The sequence below is a fragment of the Trachypithecus francoisi genome, unplaced genomic scaffold, assembly GCF_009764315.1.
Source record: "Trachypithecus francoisi isolate TF-2019V2 unplaced genomic scaffold, Tfra_2.0 Lachesis_group13, whole genome shotgun sequence".
Classification (NCBI taxonomy): Eukaryota; Metazoa; Chordata; class Mammalia; order Primates; family Cercopithecidae; genus Trachypithecus; species Trachypithecus francoisi.
This window is the reverse complement of record NW_022681458.1, coordinates 66962331-66988063: the sequence shown is the minus strand read 5'-3', so window position 1 is coordinate 66988063 and position 25733 is coordinate 66962331. Positions and strand designations below refer to the sequence as shown.

At 34.5% G+C, this 25733-nt stretch overlaps 1 protein-coding gene across 3 annotated transcripts in view; it reads right to left on the bottom strand.

The window, feature by feature from the left end:
• The window catches only part of ATF2 (activating transcription factor 2), a 92779-nt gene that overhangs the window by 34976 nt on the left and 32070 nt on the right, over positions 1-25733 (bottom strand). For 2 of the 3 annotated variants that reach the window (XR_004441696.1, XM_033231063.1), the window contains exons 4-10: positions 19205-19274; positions 10168-10264; positions 6988-7106; positions 6729-6857; positions 3499-3677; positions 2807-2921; positions 226-312 (exon numbers count right to left, since the gene is read on the bottom strand). Coding sequence is in view for 2 of the 3 variants with exons in the window: in XM_033231063.1 (XP_033086954.1) it covers positions 226-312; positions 2807-2921; positions 3499-3677; positions 6729-6857; positions 6988-7106; positions 10168-10264; positions 19205-19274 (796 nt within the window). In the remaining variant the exon portion in view is untranslated. The remainder of the gene's footprint in view (positions 1-225; positions 313-2806; positions 2922-3498; positions 3678-6728; positions 6858-6987; positions 7107-10167; positions 10265-19204; positions 19275-25733) is intronic. The other variant, XM_033231064.1, reaches the window with a different exon arrangement.

The following is a 25733-nucleotide window of genomic DNA, read 5'->3' as shown; positions in this document are numbered from 1 at the left end:
AGTGACGAGAAACAGAGCTTCTAATCTACCCACTTATTTTTTAAAGTATCACTAACTACTCACTATGCTAAAGGAAGATTTCTTTTTTCAAATTTTGTGGTTCGTCTATAATATAAAACAGTCCGTAACTTAATAAAAATGTGATCTAAACTGTACATCTGAAGCAGGCTTTAGTGAAAACATGAATTCAAAACAGCTTCAAGCAATGTATAAAATCTGGCTTACCATTTTTGCTTCCGACTGTACTGGTTGGGGAGAGGAAGGACCCGGGATTCCTGGAACACTAGGCACCATGGTGACTGGTCGAACAAGCTAAGCGTAAGATAAGGAAAAATAATTGCTAGAGAATATATTCAAAATGAGATTTGTACTTGACTGCTGTTACAATAATTTGAGACTTTAAGAATCAGAACATTGTAAATTTATCACTAGTTGATTTTATCTCTATACCAAATCCTTATTTGGTCTTATATCCTGACTTATCCTTCAAAAGTTGTCAATTTCTGAGACATGCGCTTTCCTAATCTTCAGTTTTTACAATTTCTTTCTTAATCGTCCCCGTTAGAAATTCGTAATATTCAAAGTGATTAATGCAAAAATTCTCAAAGATATGTCAAATTTCCATTTTGAATCTGAAAGGAAGAATGTCAAAACTTGTGACACTTAGGCATAAAAAATAATTTCAACAAAGAACTTAGATTTTCTAAAAAATGAATTTTCTTATACATACCACATAATAACAAATAACACACTGTAATAATTTCTCAAATAATATGTAGCAGGTTTTACCATTTTGGTTTTTTCCTTTTTTTTTTTTCTTAAACCTAACACTGAGTGAACACAGTTACTGTATAAATAAAGCTTATCTTTTCTTTCATTTCAGGTTGCTTTCATCACTAAGTACACGTAACAGGATAATAAGAATCTCAAATACAAGGCAAGAATGTTTCCCTCCTCAAAAAAATATCCTCAGTAAAGAGGAAGCAGATACCTTATATCTGAGTCCTCACAAAGTCTCTCAAATAATGCATTTTGAACAACAAAGTTCTTTTTTAAAGGCACATTATCTTGAAATTACCTCTATCAATGCAATTTTGGATAGTTCAAAAGATCACCTGTAAGAATTAGTTAATTAAAAAAGATATAATGTAGTCCCAGCTACTCGGGAGGCTGAGGCAGGAGAATGGCGTGAACCCGGAAGGCGGAGTTTGCAGTGAGCCGAGATCCGGCCACTGCACTCCAGCCTGGGCGACAGAGTGAGACTCTGCCTCAAAAAAAAAAAAAAAAAAAGATATAAATATCAAACATTAATCCTAGTAATATTCTTAGGGGTAATCTCACCAAGAGTGTTGGAATGTTTACTATAAGCTTTTAAAAATAATTTTTGCCGGGCGCAGTGGCTCAAGCCTGTAATCCCAGCACTTTGGGAGGCCGAGACGGGTGGATCACGAGGTCAGGAGCTCGAGACCATCCTGGTGAACACGGTGAAACCCCGTCTCTACTAAAAATACAAAAAACTAGCCGGGCGAGGTGGCGGGCGCCTGTAGTCCCAACTACTAGGGAGGCTGAGGCAGGAAAATGGCGTAAAACCCGGGAGGTGGAGCTTGCAGTGAGCTGAGATCCGGCCACTGCACCCCAGCCTGGGCGACAGAGCAAGACTCCGTCTCAAAAAAAAAAAAAAAAATTTTTTTTTCTTTTTATTGTTTTTCAGACAGGGTCTTACTTTGTTGCCTTGTTTTTCAGACAGGGTCTTACTTTGTTGCCGTGCCTGGAATGCAGCAGTGCAATCTCGGCTAACTACAGTCTCAACCTCCAGGCTCAAGTGATCCTCCCACCTCAGCCTTCTACAGTTGCTTCCACCACAACTGGCTAATTTGTGTTTATTTTTTGTAGAGATGGGGTTTCGCCATGGGATTTTCATTTACTGTGCTAGATGTCTCAAAAAGAAGTTCTCAGGATGAAAACTTGAATGTCAAAGACATAAATGAAGAGTTTGAATAAAACTTTTATGAAATATAACTAAGAAAAAAGTAATTTTCTAACACACATTCCAAACAATGTGTTTTTAAATGTTCATTAAACTATTACTTTTTTTTTTTTTTTTTTGACTTAGGGTCTTGCCCTGTCATCCAGGCAGGATCCATAGCTCACTGCAGTCTCAAACGCCTGGGGTCACGCAATCCTCCTACCTCGGCTGCCCAATATGCTAGGATTACAACAGGCATGAGTCGCTATGCCTGGCCAAACTATTACATATTATAAGTAGACAGTTAACTATTTTGTCTATGTCTTTCAAAATTTATATATTTAACACACCCCACAAAAACTTTTTTGGGGGATCTTTTCACAGGGAAAGTGAAAGATTATTTTTCTAGAACATTTAGATTTTAACATGATTGGGCTATCAAAGATTCTGCAAACCCTACTTGACCACAAAAATTCAGAGTGTGTCTTTATAAACAATTTCCATACTAATAGAAATACCACAGAGTTATCTGACAAGTATTCTAGAATAAATATCTTTCTAAAATTTGAAATCTGTGTTAATATTTGAATGCTACAAGCCCAGTCAAATGGAAATGGGTTGAAGATCTCAGTATAAAAAAAAAATAAGATTTTGGGTGGAAGAAAATATAGCTATACTTTGAATGGTATATGCTATTACAATGATAACAAATAAATACTATCAACTGCCAATCAATATTATGTTAAATTCAATTGCATAAGCCAGTCAAGCAGTCAACTTTATTTTCTGACTACAAAGATCAGTTTTGCAATAGAGATTTAAATAGTCTAACTTTCTTACTGGGACTGCAGCTGGAACATGCACATTAGAACTTGTAATTGATGCAGGAATAGCAACAGGCATGGTTTGTCCATTAGGAAGATGTAACAGAAGAGGAAATGGGCCTGGTACAGGGCTAAGAGAAACAAAAGAAGAGAAATTTAAAAAAAGAGATTCATACCAACTGTCTCTTAAAAATACAACAGTATTTTTACTCCTATAATCATATCATTTGAAAATACAATTTCTAACCACAGCAAAGCAAATGGCAAAATTTATTTTTAATTGCAGCTTAAATACATAACCTGTGCAGCAGTATTAAAAAGAAGAGAAAAGTTAAGGATTTACTTGGGACAATCTCTAATTTGTAAAATGAGAAAAATTCTCATCAGATAGTTCTTGGGAGCTACCAGTAAGAACTGAAAGAAATGGAATCTGGTGATGGAGTCATTTTATATTTTGAGTGAAATAGCATGAAAACAAGACTATCTTAAATTCGCATTCTATATTTATTTTTAGTTGTATTTATCTTCCACTCTATTAGTTAACACTTATATTAAAGAAGACTACGCAAGTACTTTTTCCAAAATTTGAAGCATGCACACACATACAAAACTAAGATCTTGGTTTGAATAATCAAATGTCTTAGGAAAAATCATAACAAAACAAACTTAGTTCATGTACATGTTCAATGATTGGCCTGAATCACTTACACAATTGGCCTGTTAGAGGATGGTGCCTGGGTGATTACAGTACTTGAGGTTGGTGAAGGTACTGCCTGCTGAATAATTACACTTGAGTCAGAACTTGTAAGCAGCACATTGGGAACCTGTAATGATGCTGGACGAACAATAGCTGACGTGGGCTGTGCAGTTTGTGCCAATGGTACTTCCTATTTAACAATGAGATCAAGAAAGGGTAGCATTTAAAAATACAATCAATTCACATACCTTAGTGAACAGAATGTAACACACTTCTAAAACCATCTACAGAATAACAACTGCTCAAAGCAAATTAATATTTAAATTAATTAAAAGAACATTTTAGAAGAGCTGTAAAGATTCAAATGCAATGTTCAATTAATATTTTACTTTTAAAAAGACGGTTTTTTTTTTTTTCAGTACAACTTGTTTTCCTGTCAATCCAGAAATAAGTTAGACTAGGCAACTTGGCTATGATACCAAGAGAATTTTAATAAAAAATAAAAATATAATCCATTCTCAGAGAATCACAGAACTTAAAATCCAGAAGGGATTGTTTAGTTTCCCCTCCCTCATTATACTGTATAAAGAGGAAACAGGTCCAGTGAGGCTGTGTTATGGCTGATACAGATTAAGTAACAGAAATAAGAATTTTTAGAGCAATACAAATCATTATTAATTTCAGTTAGCTACCTCATCTAGATCAATAATTTCTCAATATCAAAAGGCCATGTAATACTGATATCTTGAATATAAAATAAATAATTACTGGAGTGAACTCTTTCAAGTTAGGAAAACAGAATTTGTCAGCCAAGACCTTAAAGATGGCATTTCCTCTGGCTTTACAGATTAGAGAACAAAAAGTTTTAAAAGATTTTACCCAGAATTCCTTAAATAAGCCAGTGTATACATTGGGTCTACTGTGTTTTATGAATTGGCCTGTATGGTGCCACTTATCACCAAAATCTTATTAAGCTACATTGGAAGGATAAACTAGTACTATTATAACTTCATTTATTCAATAAGTTGAGAACTGAAGCTCTCAAAGACTAGTGGGAAGACACAATAAAAAGTACAACAAACAAGAAAATTTCAGATTGTAGTAAATCTTAAGTGTTACAGAATAATACGTGCAACCTAACAAAGGGTGAAAGATTAGCTGAGGGTAAGGAAGAGTCAGTTAATTTAGATAGCATAGTAAGAATAGGTGAGCTTCTATGCAAAAACAGCATTTGAATTGAAGATGAAAGGGTAAGGAGGAGAGCATTTCATTATAGGGACAAGGAAGCAATACCACATGTCATGTCCTGAGGTAGGAAAAAGCTTCAAATATTTGATGAACACAAGAGAGAGGCATGAGGTGAGGATAGATGCATAGACAGGCCCAGATAAAAGAGGACTTACGCCAAGGAGTGTGAAGTATTTTAAATACAATGGTAGACCACTGAAAGATTTTAAGCAGGTGACATGTTTAATGTATTAAAAGTCATCTTATAGAAAATGGATTGGAGGTAGAAGTAGGAAGATCAGTTAGAAGGTAACTGTTAATAATCCAAACGAAAGATGATGATGGTTTGGGTTTAAGTGGTGTCACTGAACACAGACATAGAGGATGAGATTCAGGTCTGATAAAATACGCTGTTAGTTTCAGTGTAAAAGAAAAGAATAAATAAAGGATGACCTCTGAATTCTCAGCTAGAACAACTAAACGGGTGGAGAAAATTTACTGAGATGGGGAAAACTGGGGGAAGAATCAAAGACTCTGATTTTGACCTATTAAGTTTAAGATTTCTATTAGACATAGAAAAGGTGATGTCAAGATGGAGTTGGATATAAATATGGCAATCTGGTGAGATACCTATGCCCATAGAAATTTGGGAGTCATCAGTATGTAGATGTTTATTAAAGTTATGTGGCTGGATGAGATCACCTAGGAAGAAAATCAAGAAAGAAGAAGAGCTCCAGATTTTTTTTTTAAAATCAATTTCATATGGTATACCTTGCTCAAGGAGGGCCTAATGATTGGGGAATGCAGAAAGAAGGAATACTCCTAAAAGATGCTGGAGCAGCCATGAACAACGAAAAACTGTTAAGTGTGAAAAGAATGAAATGCTCTTTAGGAAAAAAGATTTATATCAGAGATTTAAAAAGCATTTCTAATAACTGCGATAATGTGAAAACAACCTTTATGTCCAAAAAGAACAGGATAACATAATACATATCATATAATAAAACAAAGTACAACCATTTTGGGGAAATCTCTAATGACATGGGAAAATATTCATCAATACTGAGCATCTAAAGCACAATATAAAATAAAGCTAGGATCTTTGTAGCCATCTATCTTTCTATTCACTTATATATTTGTACCTATAAATGTATATATCTAGGAAAAACGTTTCAAGATAGTAATCTTATTCAATTATGTGCTAATAGGTGATTTTGGTTTTCTTTTCATTTTTCTCTATTCCTAGAGAAGAAGAATGAGAATGTACTTTTAAAATCAGAAAAAGAAATTGCAAAAAAAAAAAAAAGCATTTATTCTTAGCCAAAAAGTTATTTTTTCTGTATTTCCTTATTTCTAGCTCCTCCGCCACGACAGAAGTCCATTAGTAAGTATGGTTTTAGAATAACAATCTAAAAAAGAATATTGCCTCTTCGCTGTGTCCTGCATGGTACTACTCCCAAATAAATATGTGCTTATTCTATGTGCTTGTGAACAAAAGAGTGATCAAGAAGTTCCCATAATAATGTTACCCAAAACACAAGTGTAGCCCAGGTGGTCCCAGATTATCTTGGTATTCAAGCTAGTATCATCATCCTCCTAATTGCACTTACAAAGATCCACTGCTGAGATTAACTAGTCCCTTAATCCTGTAAAAGTCTAAAAGACCATTGTTCAAATAATTTTTTGAATAGATTCTTAATTAAGCTGTTACTGTATAAAAGCAGCTAAATATAAAATAGCAAAACCCAGAAAAATTAAGTTAAATTTATACATTCATGTATCTTTTAAAAATAAGTTTTATCTAACATGACTGTTCTCCCCTATAATTTTTCTGTGTACAATAAAACTGCAGTCTTCTTACCCTGAAATATCTGAGTATTGACAGGCTTTCACATATAAAACTATTGCAAGCTGACACAGAATTTAATACACAAACATTTTATGGAGATTAAATAGTAAACTTTATTTGGGTACTGTTCTTCCCCCTTAGTTTGTATTTCTAAAAATTTCTAACCTTCTCATCACTGGTAGTAGACTCTGGGTGAGGTAAAGGACTATCCTGGTGAGTTGTTTCTACAACAGAAGGTTCCTCAATTTTGCTTCTTATGATAGGTGTTGCAAGAGGGGATAAATCTAGAGGCATCTATAATTCAAATAAGAAGGAACAGGTTACAAGTTCAAAAACAGTATGTCTAAATTGAAAAAGCAGGAAGTATAAACTATGATTACTTTTCTGTCAGAAGTACTCTTTAAATTTCATTGTTACAACATACTTTTTTAATGTCGTCTTCTGAAGCTTTCTTGAATTCATTCTCAAATGGACTTGCCAACTCATTAAACAAACCCACTTCTTCACAGTTTTTCAAGAATCTGGTTGGTGTTGGGGTCTGATCTGAAATAAATGTCAAGAAGTAAATCATGCATATTTAAATATGTTACGACTCTAAAATATAGCTACTAAGTTAACAAATTAGCAGGACTGGTTCAGTCAGTTGTTAATTCTCTCTTTGGAAAGACCTCTTCCTTTAAAGCAAACAAAATTTGGTTAAATTTTTGCTGTACTTCATATTTCCTCTAATTTTAAGAACTATGAAAGTAGGAAAGAAGTCCTTTTTGCTCCTTAGTCCACTGCTTCTCTTTGAGTAGAATGGCATAAACATCCTCTACTCAAGAGATAAACTATTATCTAACACAGTATAAAGAATTTTACAAAATTTACATTATTAAAAACTACAATTATTTAAATAAATGAAATTTGGGGAAAACTAGGATAAGAGCATATATATCTGCTTTAACTTGGTTCTTCCACTAGTTGTTCATACTCTATATGAAAGCAAACTAAGATAAAAGAGAATCTTTAGTAGGCAGATAAAAATATTGTAAGAAAGAAAAAAAAAGTTAAAACAGCCCTAAAACAACAATCCCTCTTTTTGCCACTATCTACTGAAACTAATTTTCTAATTAAATGCATTTTACAAGCTAGGTACAAGGGGTATGTGTGAGTCACATGCCTCCAGAATGTTCTAGCTTAATTCCTAGGGAGTAAAGAAAGAGTTCACTCTATTTTCTTACAACATGAAACATTTCAACTTTACTCGAATATGTACTCCTACTATGTACATTAACATATGTACTCAGTGTTCATGTATAGGCTACAAAAAATGCCAGATAAGATTTACACTGAATGAAAAGAAACTTATAAATTCTGCCTATTTAGTGTTATTATTTTCAAGGGTGTCTATTCATATTGATTAGAGTTGGTAGCACATTCAAATTCTATTCACATTTAATATATTTTAGAGCACCAATTTTACAGGCTATATATAGCAGGGATCTAGCCTAAGTGAAATAAAAGTACTCTTCTGAGGAAGACTCTTAGTTTAAGAGAAAATACTCATAATTTCTTTTGTAAGATTAAAATTCACGTATTTGTTAACCATTATATCCCCACAGAGGGCATTACTTACTATTTTATCTTTGCCCCCCACATGTATACCTAGAGTACTAGTATTTTTACTATGTACAAATATATTTAACACTAAAATGACCCACTTGTAATACATAACTAGACAAAATGCAGGCCTGTCTCAGGCACTGTTAGTAATACAGAATTACTAGAAGGACTCTATTATATCATAATTTTACTAGTTTCTAGCCTATCCTTTAATTCCCACCTCCCAAAAGATCTCAAAAATCACATTATAGTAAGTAAAGTACATGTATTAGCTTAAGTCCATCATGACTAAATTAGTAGGTCAAATCTAAATTTGACTCCTGTTCATACCCAAAGGGTCTGCCTATCTAAGTTCATTAGAAGGCTCTGAAATTACATTAAAGGGAGGGAAAAAATCTTAAAAAAATAAAATACATAAGCATAAGTCACTTTTATCAATGATCACTGGAACTATCAGACTTGAGAAAAGTCAACATAGGCACAATCATTGAACATGCACATTGCATATGGCTACCGATCACCAAAACTATACCACACATATCATGCATTTTATTTACATGGTAATGTTAACCTATTCATCTCAATATATGTTAGTGAAAACAAAAAAGGTCAAGTACTGTGTTTGAATGTGCTCTACTTTTCTACTCCATTAAATGTGCTCAGACAGGAAAGTAATTTCTAGAAACCAATTTCAAAACATATTTGAGCTAAAAAGTTACACACAGAGAGAGATTGTGCTAAGGCAGAAAGTTTCAGAGAAACAAAGAGCTTCATGCCTAGGACAGTGAACTTTCCAGGTTTGTTACTATTTTGCTTGTTTGGTTCGTTTGGTTCTAGATCTTAGTATTTAATGTAAAATACTCCAAAAAAAAAAAAAAAAAAAAAGAGCATATCTCACTCTCCTCTGGTTTTTACTTATGGAACTTAGGATATGTTGGAAGTTCCCCTACATTTTTCCTACATACATTGTTTTTGATAAATTAACTTCCTGTTACCTTTAATTTCTTCATTACAAAAATTTCAATACTGAAAGTAGAGGGAAAACCACCAAATATTTGTTTTATTATCTATCCAAAACATTGCATAGAACAATTTGGGCTCTATAATGATTAATAATTTAAAAGTATTATAGTATTTGGGTATAATTCCAGACTTACATGATATATAACAAGCTTTACAAGAGAAAAGAAAAATCTAGAGTTAATTCGAATATTTATATGTAAATCTGTGATAACATAAAAGATCTGAAATGTATAGTTTTGTTTTATCACAATACTTATAAAATACACCAAAAAATTAGCAAAATTATACATGACATGTATGCATATATACATAGATGTGTGTGTGTATGTATTTAAATACCAAAAAAGAGCAGCTAATACAGCATGGAATGACAATCAACCAATGTATGAACTGGGTTTCTCTTTTCACATACAGTGAAAAATAATCATCTGCTTAGGTGATACTGTACGTTTCATAGTATCAACACACAAAAACTGCACTGACTGAATTTACAGCCTCTTTACTGAGAATATTTTACTAATACAAATGTTTAGTCTGAAAAGAAATATAAACAACTCTAATGAACAAGTCTGCTCACTGTTCTTTCTCCAACAGGAGAAGCTTGGTCATTTTCTATCTTCACACAGCCTTGTAAGTCAGTTGTACAAGATAGCTAAAAGAAATGCTGACTAAATACCATGTTAGTTCAATTATTAGTTAAATGTAAAATTTGTAGATGGTATGAATGTTCTCAGAATTCTAATGAACTTCCACAAAATCGACATTGGAATCTAAATTTGAAAACCACACGAAAAAGTGAAATGAATGGTCAGAAGGAAACATGAAAATGTAATGGGTAAAATACATGTTGCCAACATTTACTATAATGAAGTCATTGGAATATCACCAGACTATATTATTTACAGAGAATACACAAAAATTGTGCACATTCCAGGTGAAATATGTATATAAGCTATTAATAAAAGCATATACTAACCAGCCACAATGACACTGTCATTACGTGCTGGACCAAATTTCAGTGTCATCTCATGTTTATGTTTATGGACAGCCAAATGATCCTCGTTGGTAAAACGCTGTGGCAAAAAGTTTTAAAATATAGTTAAGATTTTCAATTTGATCAAATAAGTAAAATGATTAGGAAATTCATTTCCACAACATGTAAAACCACCATTAACAGTGAAATAGCAGTTTTTAAACTATAAAAGAATCCGTTGTTAGTAGATAAGCATACTAGATTGCAAACAATCACAGAGAAACCCATTACACAAGAATAAGCAATACTGACACACTGCTAGGTCACATAACTCATTTGAGAGCATTTAAAAATAAAATCGGAGGCAAAGAAATTTTACATAAATTTCATTTGGATACTAAAAATAGACCACCATTGATCTGTCCTATCATAGTAGAAACTATATTCCATGATACAATGACTTTTCAAGCAAGTACTGTAGTATTAATATTTACCTAGACTTAAGGTTACTTACCACTTTTTAAAAGAGAATTTTCTTATAAAAGTATTACGCCTGGACAAAATTAAGAAATAAATCTGATTTTCATGTTACCACATAAAAAAGAATGCCTTTGTTTTAATCCAGCAAAGAAATAGCAACCGGTACAATAACAAAGCAACTCATTTTAAAATAAGAATTTTTAAAGTAGCCAAAATAATTTTTTCATGAGAGTTCTTACATAAAAATGGAGCAAAATTATTTTTAAAACATTTTATTTTTAAAGTTATCCATCATATTTTTTCCTACCTCTAACTTGGATAAGTTTTGCATACCAAAGGTAACATTTATGATTACAATACAATAAATACATTGTTTATCTCTGATGTCTGAACATCAACCTTTTTGAAGATGCTCATTAAGCAACATTTATAACTGAAAATAGGGAGTTTTTTGTTATTTCAAAGCAGTAATTGTAAAATGCTAAGTTAACAGATCTCAATTCATTCTTTATAACCTTACAAGTGAGGATGTTAAAATATATATACCTGAACTTGGTTTGCCCAAACCATCAAAATGAATTCCATTTCTTGTGGTCTCCTTCCTCTACCCAATTCACTACATCCTTTCATGCAACTAATAATAGTAGCTTTAGGGTTACCTTAAACACAATGTAAAATAATGAAACATTTTTAACATTTTAACATCTTTGGTCCAGCCCACTATCCCTCTGCCTGTAGAGGTGAAAACCATCTCATATGTGCCCCAGTTATGTGTTGCACAATGCCTTGGTTATAGCACCTATCATATTTTCATACGTCTGTCCTTTTAAGTAGGCTGAGCTCCTACTGTGGTCCCCTAAACTTAACATACAGTAAGTACTCAATAAATGCTAACTGAAAGAATGAATTCATTACAATAAAAAGGTGAATCTTAAAGATCAGTCTGAGGGAGTTAAAAAAGACCCAAAACCACTGTTCATTAAGGTGAATTCAACTTCAGTTTAATCTGGCTACATTTTATCGCTTAGTCTTTGGATTACTTCACACACCAACAGAAAACTATTATTTTATAACCTCTCTTCAGAACCTGCTTGTATTACCACTGAAGGAGAGTGTTCAGATGCAACAACACTTCCATTACTTGACTTACTCATTCACTCTTCAGACATTTACTGGGCACCAACTATAGGCACTAGGACCACAATCGAACTTTTCCCCACCCAGGTACTATCTTCCTATTACTTTATCATTATAAGAATCTCTCCCAATTTTGGAGAAATAAGAAACAGTGGTACTTTTGACAGACTGCTGAATAACACAGTTCTCAGAGAATGAACATATCTGCAGAGTGTATTGACATTAATATTTTACACTTTTTCTTTGTATTGCTGTTTTATATGTATGTGTCTTACATCCTACATTAAAAGCATCTGAAAGTAAGATTTACTTTATATTCCAAAGAACCTCATAATGTGGCTTTTCCACTAAAGGCAATCATTAAACATTTGTGAATGAATGCATTTTGGTGCAAGTCCCAGATTTTAAAACTGCAAAGTCAACAAATTAATAGATAAGAAGTTGGAATGTTGTTGCCAAGGAATTTTATTCTACCAATTTTCTTTGCTTGGATTAGTTTGACCACAAATATTCAAATCAAAGAACTACATGTAGAATAAATAACATTGTGTTGTACAAAACATATGAAATAGCACCAAGTTCAATCCTAAGTGAAAGGAAGTGGCCAGAAGGAACCTAACAAATATTTAGGATCATATGAATATTAAAAGGGAGAATGCAACCAATATGTATTTATAAACTCTCATACAAGATCCACAGATCAAATTTGTCTAAATGCAATTTACAAAGGGATTACTGATCCTATAACAGTAATAATTATATACAGTGACAGCAACACCGCAAAGGTATCTGTCAAAATACAAAAACACTGCAAAGGACAAAATACACTGGCACTTGATACAGATGAATTTGACCTTGGTTATCTGAGAAAATTTATTACTTTTAACAAGAAACTTAAAAAGACAGTGTGAAAAAGCAATCTTGTGAAAAGGCACTCACCAGGAGTTTAATATGAAAGAAATGCATTCTTTATTTATAAAGTAGCTACAAGCTAAGATAAAAAAATTTTTTTACAGAATCTATATGAATTGCCTTCCCAGTCAAATTAAAGTTTATTCTAAAAATAAGCTTTGTAAAAATATATATATTACTAACAACACCAACATACTGAATTCATAAATTGTATTCCCCCAGGCATTTCAAAGCACAACCCCCATGCAAAACGCTGTAGATATACACAAAAACACAAGTATTTTGTTAAGCAAGACTAAGACCTTGAGTATACAGCTCAATAAACAATGTAAAAAGTGAAAAAAAATTTTTATTTCTTTGATAGGTCCCTAGCAGATAGCAATCTCTCTTAAAAGGTTAAAAAGAAAGGGTAACCTGTCAGATGGGATGAAGGTAAATCAGTTGCTTCTACAATAATTTAAGTTTTGATATCTGGGAAATCTCTGTTACTAAGGCTTGACCACTCTCACCAGAATTAACTTCCTAAAAAATCAGTCATTCTATAGTTAATACATACACTCATATCCATGATATATTATTATTCCTTTTAAACATATTAGATAGACACAAATAAGTTTTCAAGCCATTGGGCCAATAGCTCGTTTCACTACTTTTTTCACTAGTTTAAGGACTATTCAACAACAGCAGGAAGTTACACTGATATATTCACTGTCTCTCTCATGCACACACACACACACACTCACGCATACATCTCCATTGACGCTTTAGACTAAATATAAAATGAATCTTTATCTCCTTTATAAAACAGCTTATAATGTGTAAACATTCTACCAAAGAAACACTTTTCAATGACAGGGACACCAAAAGCAAAGATACTACCAATTATATGGAAGACTAACAAAGACAAATGAATCTTTCACTAAATTATCTCACTGTCTCTTTTACTAAATTCCATGGAGCATCACTTTAAAATAAGTGAAATTAACAGGCATGTGGAATACCTAAGAGTAACTTAGGCATACAAGAAGATTTAATAGCAAGAGTCTACAGTTAAAAACTCTTTGTAATCATTTCTAGAGGTCTCTCTCTGATGTTGTATTATCACCAAAATAGATTTTAATGTGTAAAAATCTATTTGAAACCTTAAATTTAACTAGGACCATTGTGTTAAAGCTGAAACTCAAATTCAGAATAATGTCATTGCTTACTGGTGACAAAAAATAACAAGAAACTTAAAAAGACAGTGTGAAAAGGCAATCTTGTGAAAAGGTAGTCACTATCAAAATGATGCTTCTAAAACCAATTCTTATTAAGTAGTTTCTAGGAAATACTATTTCAATCTAAAGAGAGACCACACCATTTCTGTTCTCAGCAAGATTTAATGAATGGATGAGTAGGCAGGTTATATTTTGATCAGTAATACTTACAAAGAGATTATTTTAAGTATCTTAGGGTACAAACACAGCCCCCCCTAAAATAATACTCAGGATCAAATGGCTAATGTTTAAAAGAATTACTATTAGCAAGAATTCAATTATTAGTGAGAATAAAAAATTGATTTAGCTTTTAAAAAACAATTTGGCAAAATATATGAAGAAACTTAGAAATGTGTGTATACATTTAAATCCAGTAACACTAGTTCCAAAATGTATTTTAAGAAACTAAGGCTGGGCGCGGTGGCTCAAGCCTGTAATCCCAGCACTTTGGGAGGCCGAGGCGGGCGGATCAAGAGGTCAGGAGATCGAGACCATCGTGGCTAACACGGTGAAACCCCGTCTCTACTAAAAAAAAAAATACAAAAAACTAGCCGGGCGAGGTGGCGGGCGGCTGTAGTCCCAGCTACTCGGGAGGCTGAGGCAGGAGAATGGCGTGAACCAGGGAGGCGGAGCTTGCAGTGAGCTGAGATCCGGCCACTGCACTCCAGCCTGGGCGACAGAGCCAGACTCCGACTCAAAAAAAAAAAAAAGAAACTAAGTGGAGACATATACAAAGGGTTATGTAGAAGGATATTCATCACAATGTTGCTTGTAATACCAAAATGAAAAGTTCATAATAGTGGAATCAGTAAATCATGGGACCTTCTCTAGCAACAGTGACTTAAAGCCATGCTTTCAATTAACAGACAAAATGCTCATGGTATGTGTAATGTCATCCAAATACTAACAGAATACAAAACTGTGCAGTATGGTCCCAATTTTGTTTTAAAAATATAACTAGATCCCATCCTCTCCTAGCTACTTAAGGACCCCACTCCTGCAATGGTCCCATTTTCTGCATTGCCAAATATGCTGTGGTATTCCCACCCTAAAATGCAAAACAAAGAAGATCCACCATCTTCAGTCCTACATTGAAGCTATATATCTCACTTTCCCTTTAGCTACACCTCCAAGAAAGAGCTGTCCTATAATGTCTACATTTCTGGTTCTTCCCATTCTCTCTTCAACCTACTCCAATTACACTGTTGTTACTGCCCCTTCATTGAAAGCTACTCTTATCATAGTCTCTAAATTCAATAGTAAACACTGAATTCTCATCTTATCCTACTTTAAGATATGACTACATTGTTTCTCTTACTTTGAAATATTTTTTCTAACTTTCAGGATCCAATTTTCCTCACTGGTTGCTGATTCTTAATCTTCTGTGCTACATTCTCCTCCTTTTCCTGATTAAACACTGGAGGTGCCCTAAAGCTTACCTGTCACCCTTCTATCTATACTATTTTGATATAGAAGTAAAACTAAGCAAATATGGGAATTATGGATAAGACAAAATGAATTACAAACCTTGACAATGGAAAAAATAGTAATTATCAGACATTAGGAGATGGGAAAGTGGAGGTAGAAAGTATGAAATGTTAACTCCTTTAATAGTAGGAAACCTAAAAAAATAATTACCTAACTTACTATTTTTCACATACATAGTTAATGTTAGAGAGGTCTTTTAACAACAATTTCTTATGATACACATACACAAACAAATTCTAATGTTCAGCAATCAGTTTTTCTTCTGTTTAAGTTAACTGTAATGCTTTTATTTAAAATGGCATGTGTATTAGTAAGAAGTCAATCACAAAAACCATTCTAACTATTTTAAGCAGAAGAGAATCAGGAAAGGCCTTTTTTGGGTCTCCAAGAATGATACCTAGAACATGTCAAAACTAGTCTTTGTCCAAAGGCTGGCCCTAGAAACACACTGCATTAGCTGTAATTCAGGGATTACAGAATAAAGCTGTCTGTTCACTCCAAGCCAGCAGAATGGATGATTTGAGTAATACCATCTCTCATTCCATTTAATTTGGTACCAAATCCAAAAAGTAAAGTGGGTCAGGCGCAGTGGCTCACACCTATAATCCCAGCATATTGGGAGGCCAAGGTGGGCAGGTGGCTTGAACCCAGGAGTTTGAGAACAGCCTGGACAACACTGGGAGACCCTGTATCAAAAAAAAAAAAAACAAAAAAACAACAACAAAAAAAAACCAAGCAAAAAATTAGTCAGGTGTGGTGGTGAGCACCGGTGGTCCTGGCTACTCTGGAGGCTGAGGTGGGAGGATCACCTGAGCCCCAGAGGTTGAGGCTTCAGTGTGTTATGATCATGCTACTGCACTCCAGCCCAGGTAACAGAGTGAGACCCTGTCTCGAGGGGGAAAAAAAAAATAATTAAAGTAAATCTGATTTACCAGAAAGAGTAAATTTCATTGGTGAAACCTAAAATCATATGCAGAATTCTAGGTGCCAAGAGAATTGTAGTTTTTAGCTCTCTTAACTTTACAGAAAAAAAAAATATCAAATATATCTCCAAAATAAATGTCAAATTAGTCTGTGTCCACTGTTACCACCTAATCCAAACCACCATCATCTCTCACCTGGACTGCTGTCAGCCTCTTGTCTCCCTGTGACCACTCAGCAGTGGCTTTTCACTGTTCAGTGAATAAAACCCAAACACCTTATCATAGGATATGTCTTTTTTTCTATCTCCTCTGACCTCATCTCTTAATCTTCTCTCTGTTGATCATTATATGCTCCAGCCACAGTAGTTGTGTTTTTGTTCTTAAACACACCATACACATTCCCTCCCTAGTGCCTTTACATTTGCTGCTCCTTTAGTCTAGAAACATACAAAGTGTGTGCTCCTGCATTTTCTTCGGGTCTTTGTTCAAATGTCACCTTAGCAGAGGCACATTCCCTGGTTAACCAATCTAAAATAGCATTAACCCTGATTAACTCCTATGTATACCTGGCTATACATCATTAAATATCATGTAAATCAAAATTACAATGAGATACCACAACACCCTCACCAGAATGACTAAAACTTAAGAGACTACCCAAACCAATCTTGAAAAAGGAAGACTAAATTAGAGAATTTATCTTAACTGACTGGAACACTAACCGTAAAGCTAGAGTAATCAAAATGGTGTGGTACTGGCATAAAAGTTGACAGAATGATGAATGGAACAGAATATAAATCCCAGAAACAGACCCATACTTACAATCATTTGATTTTCATTAAAGGAGTCAAAGCAGTTTAATGAGGAAAGAAAAATCTTTTCAGGAAATTATGCTGGGATATCTAAACTCATATTTTTAAAAAGTTAGCTTCAACTGGCTGGGCATGGTGGCTCACGCCTGTAATCCTAGCACTTTGGGAGGCCGAGGCAGGGGCATCACCTGAGATCAGGAGTTTGAGACCAGCCTGACCAACATGAAGAAACTCCATCTCTACTAAAAATACAAAATTAGCCAGGCGTGGTGGCACATGCCTGTAAACCAAGCTACTTGGGAGGCTGAGGCAGAAGAATTGCTTGAACCCAGGAGGCGGAGGTTGTGGTGAGCTGAGATCGTGCCATTGCACTCTAGCCTGGGTAACAAGAGCGAAATTCCATCTCAAAAAAAAAAAAAAAAGTTAGCTTCAACCCCTATCTCACACCATACACAAAAACTAATTCAAGATTAAAGAGAAATCTAAATGAAACAGAAAGCTTTTAGAGGAAAACAAAGGAGAATACCTTCATAACCTAAAGGCAAGCAAAAATTTATCAGACAAGTCACAGAAAGCAACAACCATAAGAGGAAAAATATTAACACATTAGGATTCATTAAAATTAGAAACATCTGTTCATCGAAAGATATTATTATGAAAATTAAGATGCAAACCACAGAAAAAGCAATCTCTGACACAGGACTGGTATCCAGGATATATAAAGAACTCCCACAACTCAATAATAAAAAGACAACTCAATTTTTTAAAATGAGCAAAAGATTTACAAAGATACTTCACAAAATGTAAGGGATACAAATGGTCAATAAACACATGAAAAAAGCAGCCTGGCAATTTCCTAAAAAGTCAAACATATATCTATCAGATAATCCCATCATTATACTCCCATGTATTCTTCCAAGAGAAATGAAAGCATGTGTCCATAAAAAGACTTGTACACAAGTATTCACATCAGCTTTATTAATAACTAAAAAAACCAATTATCTATCAGTAGATGAACAGATAAATTGTGAGATAATGAAATATTATATCTCAATGAAAAGGAATTAACTACTGGTAGCATAACATAGAGAAATATTAAATTATGTGGAGTGAAAAAATGTACTGTATGATTCCATTTATATAAAATTCTGGAAAATGCAAACAAATCTACAGTACCAGAAGGTAGACCAGTAATTGATAAAGGTAGGTGGGATAAGAGGAATTATAAATAGGCATGAGGAAACTTTTGGGGTGATGTATATGTTCACTATCCTGATTGTGCTGATGGTTTTATGAGTATGTACGTGTTAAAATTTATCAAATGGTACATTTTTAAGTATATACAGTTTATTGTAGGTCATTACATTTCAATTTAAAATATCAACTAAGAAAACAAATGAGAAGAAATAATGCTTACTTACAATTTATGGTCTGTATATTTAAGTACTTTGCAACTTTGCTACACATTACATTTATTCTTTAATTCTTCCTTAGTGTCTATAGTTATTTTAAGGTAAGTATAATAGGAATAGATTAATAATTTAGTGGCTTGTTAAAAAAATATTACTTTCTGAAACTGCTGCCATATGCCCAATATTAAAGATGTTAGGCTTAACAACATTAATACATTAGTGATACTCTAAGAAGTAAATACCAGTTAATTTCATAAAAGTTTAGTAAGTAAAATAATTCTCACATAATATAGATCTAATTTCTAATTAGGCAGTTTATCAATAATTTTCAACCAATAACAGTCAAATTATACTTTCATATCTTGGACTTTTGGGTAGGGTTTCCACCTTTCCATTACATTCCACACCCCCCCCACTCCATATTAGATTATACTTTCTAAAACTCAGTTGCACTTATTGAAGAAAAAGAAGAATTTCTTCCCAAAAGTTTTCTGGTTTTTTTTCATCCTAACTCCAAAATGGTACAGAATACTGCAAGAAAATGCTTTTAGTGATAACGTATCATCCATGTTTTAGTAAGTGGAAATATACAAAATAATTTAAAGTAATTTATATATTACCTGGCCACATCCAGGCGCAGTGCATAGAAAGGGTTTGTCATCACTCATATTCCACAGGTCCTTGTATTGCCTATAATCAATCAGAAAACACTTTAGAGTACATATTTTAAAATAAAGAATAATTTAAAATGCAAATCTCAAGATTTTTCATTAAGCGTATTTTTTATTTTAATGCAAAATAAAACACTTTTCTGACATTTTAATTCTATTTCACTTTCTTATTATGAGAGTAGACAAAATACATGTAACATGTAGATTTTGCACTATAGGAAAAAGGGTAGGAACACTGCTCTGCCAGGCTAACTCTTTTCTGCTCAGCAATGTAAAAGTACTTACGGTAAAACGAACAAATTTCATTTATTCAACAAAATTAAATGAGCAAATACTATGCATTCTTCCAAGGATCATACTGTACTGTTATGAAAATAATGTGGCAAAATTTCTATATCCAGTCCTAAATTCTAGTGGATATTTTTATCTATTGGCTAAACATTTCTACCTAAATATGCCACCAAAACATCAATATGTCTAAAACCAAACTCTTAAATCCCTTCTTAAATTTACACCTTTTCCTATATTGGAAGCACTATAGAAGACTCACAGAAATTCAAAAATAAAAGAGAAATGGATTCTAGCCTCAGGGAATCTCTCCTCCCAGTAAAGGAGATAAGGTAGTAATTAATATAACAAAATCTGTATCTCTAACTCTGATCTCTTTCTAAATCCTAGATTTCCAACCTTTTGTTAGTGGTATACTGAGTCCAAGTTCAAAAGTCTTGTCAATATTTTATGCTGTTTTCTTGTAATATATCAAAAATTTTGTCAAAGATTTGATATACATCATTTTTAGGAAACCCATGCTGGTTCACAGTAGTCGCTGCTTCATGTTTAAAGCATGTACGCAATGATCACTGAGAATAGAAATGGTTTCCAGGAAGTCACCATTATTAATCTCATACACAAAATTTGTGAAATGTGCGAACAAAATTTTTATTGCTTTATCCAAAATGTTTATTGCTATAATTGTCAAATAGCCTATGGACAACTTGATATCACACTGGTGGGTACAAGGATGACACTTGGGGAAACACTGTCTAGACTTCTGGCTTCTAGTCTAACACAAAAAGAACTTGAAAGTCATCACTCCTATCCTCATAACGAGAAATAAGCTAAACCAACAGAAAATCATCAACTCTTCTTACATCCATCAGAGAAATGAGGTCAAAGGGCAAACTGCTGCCCTGAAAAGTTGAGACTGAGGCAGATACTGAGAATCACAGTTTACTAGTAGCAAATGCCTGCTGCTGGTGCCAGTACCAGGCAGAGACAAAAAGCAGAGACAGGCCATTTTCTTGTACCCTGTAAAATTTTTGACCTACACAATCTGTGAGCATTATAAGCTATTTTACAACTAAATTTGGAACATCTCCTCATATCTGTGACATATCTAAATAACATATTATCCTTCTAATGCTTCTTAAATGTTCACAAACTAAGGAGTACTGGTATATAAATTTTTAAGTAATAGCAAAGTATTCTAACAAGATTGGTTGTAATTGACCACTAGTAAAACTTACTAAACAATAAGTGAGCACAGTATGGCCCTGAATTTCTCAAACAGGATACTCTACACTCTTAAAAATTTAGGTTCCCAAAGAACATTTTTGTTTATGTACTATCAATACTGACCACATCAGAAATTAAAACCGAGAAATTCTAAAAATATTAATTTATGAATCTATTTAAAAATAACAATGAACTCATTGTATGTTAACATATTTTAAAAAACCATATATTTTCAAAACAAAAAATTCAGTGAGAAAGGCATTCTTTCCCATTTTTTGCAAATCTTTAACATCTGGTTCAACACAGTAATACAGCTGAATTCTCTTATGTGCTTCTGGTATTCAACCTGTTGTGATATCATCATGTATCCTCTAGAAAATGGCATCAAATCCTTGTGAAATGAGAATTTTAAAAAGGTAAATATTTTAGTATTATTATAAAAATGTTTAACTTCACAGACCCCTCTCACATTATGAGAATTCCTGGTACAGGCATACCTCATTTTATTGTGCTTAGCTTTATTGCACTGTGCAGATGCTAGTCTTAAAAATACACTTAAATCTCAGGGAGAAAGCAGATGCTGCAGATTTTTTCAGATATTCCTTATCAGATTAAGAAAGCTTCCTCCAATTTCTAGTTTCCTGAGAGTTTTAATGATGAGTCGACATTGAGTTTTATCAAATGCTTTTTCTGCATCTATTCAGATACTATTTTTTTCTCTTATTGTTTTAATGTGGTATATCACACTGAATGTTTAATTGACAAACCAACCAGAATTTCTTAAATGAATCCTCCCTTTTGCTAGTATTTTAAGATGTTTACATCTATGTCGTGAAAAATAACTTTGCCAGGTGTCTAGGTTGCAGTGGCTTTATAAGAAGAGTTGGGTCATGTTAATTCTTTTCTACTCTCTAGAAAAATCTCCGTAAGATAGGTACTAATTCTTCCTTAAATGTTGGAATAATTCACCACTGAAGCTATCTGAGCCTGGAGCTTTCTCTTCTGGGTGGTTTTAAATAATGAATTCAGTATCTTTAAATAGATATAAACCAAAATTATTTTATCAGTTTTGTTCGTCAGCCAGGTGCAGTGGCTCATGCCTGTAATCCCAGCACTCCGACAGGCTGAGGCAGGTGGATCACTTAAGGTCAGAAGTTTGAGACAAGCCTAGCCAACATGGCAAAACCCTGTCTCTACCAAAAATTCAAAAAGTAGCTCCGTGTGGTGGCACGCACCTGTAGTCCCAGCTACTTGGGAGAGGCTGAGGCATGAGAATCACTTGAACCTGGGGAGGTGGACGTTGCAGTGAGCTGAGGCTGCACCACTGCACTCCAGCTTGGGCAACAGAGTGAGATTCTCTGTCTTAAACAAAAACAAACAAACAAACAAAAATTCCCGGTAGCTTTTGTGTATGTGTGGAAACTGAAAAATTTAACAAAATGCAAAAGACAATGAATAAACAAGGCAGTCATGAAGAATCGTAACTAAGCTAGAGGACTTTTATTATCAGACATCATGATCCATTATAAAATTACAATAATTAAGACACTGTGGTATCAGTCCAATGATAAACATATAAAGAAATAGAAAAGAAAGGAGTACAGAAATAGAACCACACATAAGGTTACCTGATTTGTACAAATGCTCAACTGCAGTTAAGTGGGAAAAGGATAGTCTTTTCAATAATTGGTTCTAGAAATTTTATATAGCAAGAGTACTTGAATCAACCAATAATAATTATGTAATATTCCCCTGACAACAGCAAAAAGATATTTAGCCAAATAAATTTGGGAAATGTTGAATGTGTAGGCTTCATTTTACAGGACTTTTCAGAGCCTTAATGTTATGTCAATTAAGGATTCAAAACTTTAAAAAATGCCCCATGAATTCTATCTCACATTATACCAAAAATTAAGTCACAGCAGATCATAGGCCTAAAAGTGAAAGGCAAAGCGTAAGTTTCTAGAAGAAAAATAGGAAAGAATCTTCGGAGTAGGCAAAGGTTAAACGGGATACAAAAGGTCCACAAAAGAAAAGATTGATCAAACAGATGTTACTGTACATAGTGCATTTCATTCTATATAAATTATACCTCAATAAAAGGCAAAAAAGAAGCAAATAGTGTATCTAACCTAATACTAGGAAACAGACAAAAATTATACAGGTAACTACATTCAGATACAGTGTGTTCCAGGAAACCTTACAGAAGCTTTGAGAAGGACACATACTATAAAAAACAATTAAAAATAAAAGAATATGTACAGTCATCCCTCTGTATCCATGAGTTTTGCATCCATGGATTCAATCAATCTTGAACCAAAAATATGTGGGAAAAAACTGCATCTGTACTAAACACGTACAGACTTTTTTTCTTGTCGTTATTCCTTAAACAATATAGTATAACAACTATTCACATAGCATATGCATTGTATTAGGTATAAAGTAACCTAGAGATGATTTAAAGTATACGGGAGGAGTACGCAAATACTACACCATTTTATATAAGAAACTGGAGCATCCTCAGATTTTGGTATCTTCAGGAGGTCCTGGATTCAATCACCCACAGATATTGAGGAACAACTGTATACCTAAAAAAATGATTGTCACAGGACTCTAAGTAGAGGTGGAGTAAGAGATTGAAAGAAAGCCTGGCACACAGCAAACCAGTAAGGACTTGACAAGTCACGCAACTCAACAACTAAGAAAATGCCCTTATCTGAAAACTGGTAAAAAAAAAAAGAAAAAAGATCAGTGTGTTTAATCTGCCTTTTGTGCATAAAATGTATTTCCAGTAACCAAAGAGTTGATGAAGGAAAAGTCCTTTACAGAATTTCAACAAGTGCAGAAGAATAAAATAATTAGAAAATTGCCACTTTAGCTGGGTGCAGTGGCTCATGACTATAATCCCAGCACTTTGGTAGGCTGAGGTGGGAGGCTGAGGTGGGAGGATGGCTTGAGCCCAGGAGTTCAAGACTAGCTTGGGAAAGACGGCGTGACCCCATCTACAAATAATTTAAAACAGTCACTCATGGTAGCATCATGGCGGTGCATGTCTGTAGTCCCAGCTACTCTGGAGGCTGAGGCAGGAGGATCTCTTGAGCCCAGGAGGTCCAGGCTGCAGTAACCTGTGATTGTGCCACTGCAGTCCAGCCTGGGTGACAGAACAAGACCCCGTCTCTTTTTTTTTTTTTTTTTTTTTTAAAAAGAGACCACCCTGGCTAACACTTTCAAAACCCCGTCTCTACTAAAAATACAAAAAAATTAGCCGGGCATGGTGGCAGGCACCTGTAGTCCTAGCTACTAGGGAGGCTGAGGCAGAATGGCATGAACCTGGAAATGGAGCTTGCAGTGAGCCGAGAGTGCGTCACTGCACTCCAGTCAAAATGAAAACAAAAGCACTGCCCATTTGGTCGCAAAGGCAGAGCTGTCAAGTTCTCATAATCAAATCTCAGTCCAAATCCCTGTGACCCCCTTAACAACAACAACAACAACAACAACAACAACAACAACAACAAAGCAGGGCATGGTGGCACCTGCCTGTGGTCCCAGTTACTGAGGAAGGAGGATCCCTTGAACCCAAGAGGTCAAGATTGCAGTAATCAGTGACAAGAGAGAGATACTGTCTCCAAAAAAAAAAAAAAAAAACACGAAAGAAGAAAAAAGAAAGAAGAAAGAACGAATAAGGAGAGGGAGGAGGAAGAGAAGCAACAGGAAGAGGAGGAGGCTAGAAGGAGGGAGGGGGAAGGAAGAAAGGGGAAGGAAGGGAGAGAGAAGAGAGGAAGGAAGGAGGTGGGAAAGAGGAGAGAGGGAGGAAAGAAGAGGGAGGGAGGGAGAAGAGGGAGGAAAGAAGAAGGGAAGGAGGAAGAAGGGAGGGAGAAGGGGGAGGAGGAGGAAGAAGTAGAAGAGGAAGAACAGCACCACTTTAATCCCTAATGAAATAATGGACCCGGGCAACTATCATCAATGTCTGATTTTTAAAACCATTAGGAGAAAAGGTGATAGGAACTTCACAATGGTTGGACCAGGCTGACAGCATCTGAATTCAGATTAGTCTAAAATTAACACCAAAAGTTGTTAAGGGTGAGGGCAGGGAATGTCAAAAGTCAAAAGTGAATCTAATCAAGCCTCCCTAGCTCCAATTACAAGGAAATTCAGGAGACAGGAAAAGAAGTTAAACACCACCACCAGGAGGTAATCATCCAAATCCAATACAGATATTTTCAATTTACGATGGGTTTATTGGGACATAACCCCATCACGAATTGAGCAGTATAGTGACTGTATTACTTTCCCACCATTGTAAAGTCAACCCTAAGATGAATCACTGTAAGTTAGAACAAATGACCTGCTCTCTTCAACAAGTAAATGTCATGAAGATAAAAAGAAGAGCAAAGGAAGAGGGTTACTGTTTTCCATTAGAAGAAATTTAATAAACATACAACCGGCCGGGCGCGGTGGCTCAAGCCTGTAATCCCAGCACTTTGGGAGGCCGAGACAGGCGGATCACGAGGTCAGGAGATCGAGACCATCCTGGCTAACACGGTGAAACCCCGCCTCTACTAAAAATACAAAAACTAGCCGGGCGAGGTGGCGGCGCCTGTAGTCCCAGCTACTCGGGAGGCTGAGGCAGGAGAATGGCGTAAACCTGGGAGATGGAGTTTGCAGTGAGCTGAGATCCGGCCACTGCACTCCAGTCCAGGCGACAGAGCGAGACTCCGCCTCAAAAAAAAAAAAAAAAAAAAAAAAAAAAAAAATAAACATACAACCAAATTAAGGATCCTGATTTGAACAAAACAACTGCAAAAAGACATCTCTGAGTCAGGATTACTTTCCTACTTTTAAATTTCAATTTAAAAGTTCTCAATTAATTATCCCTTCCATCAACTTGTTTTCTTTCTAGAAATTATATATAGCAAACATATTTGACTCAACTAATAATTCTGTAACAGTTTCTTTTTCAAAT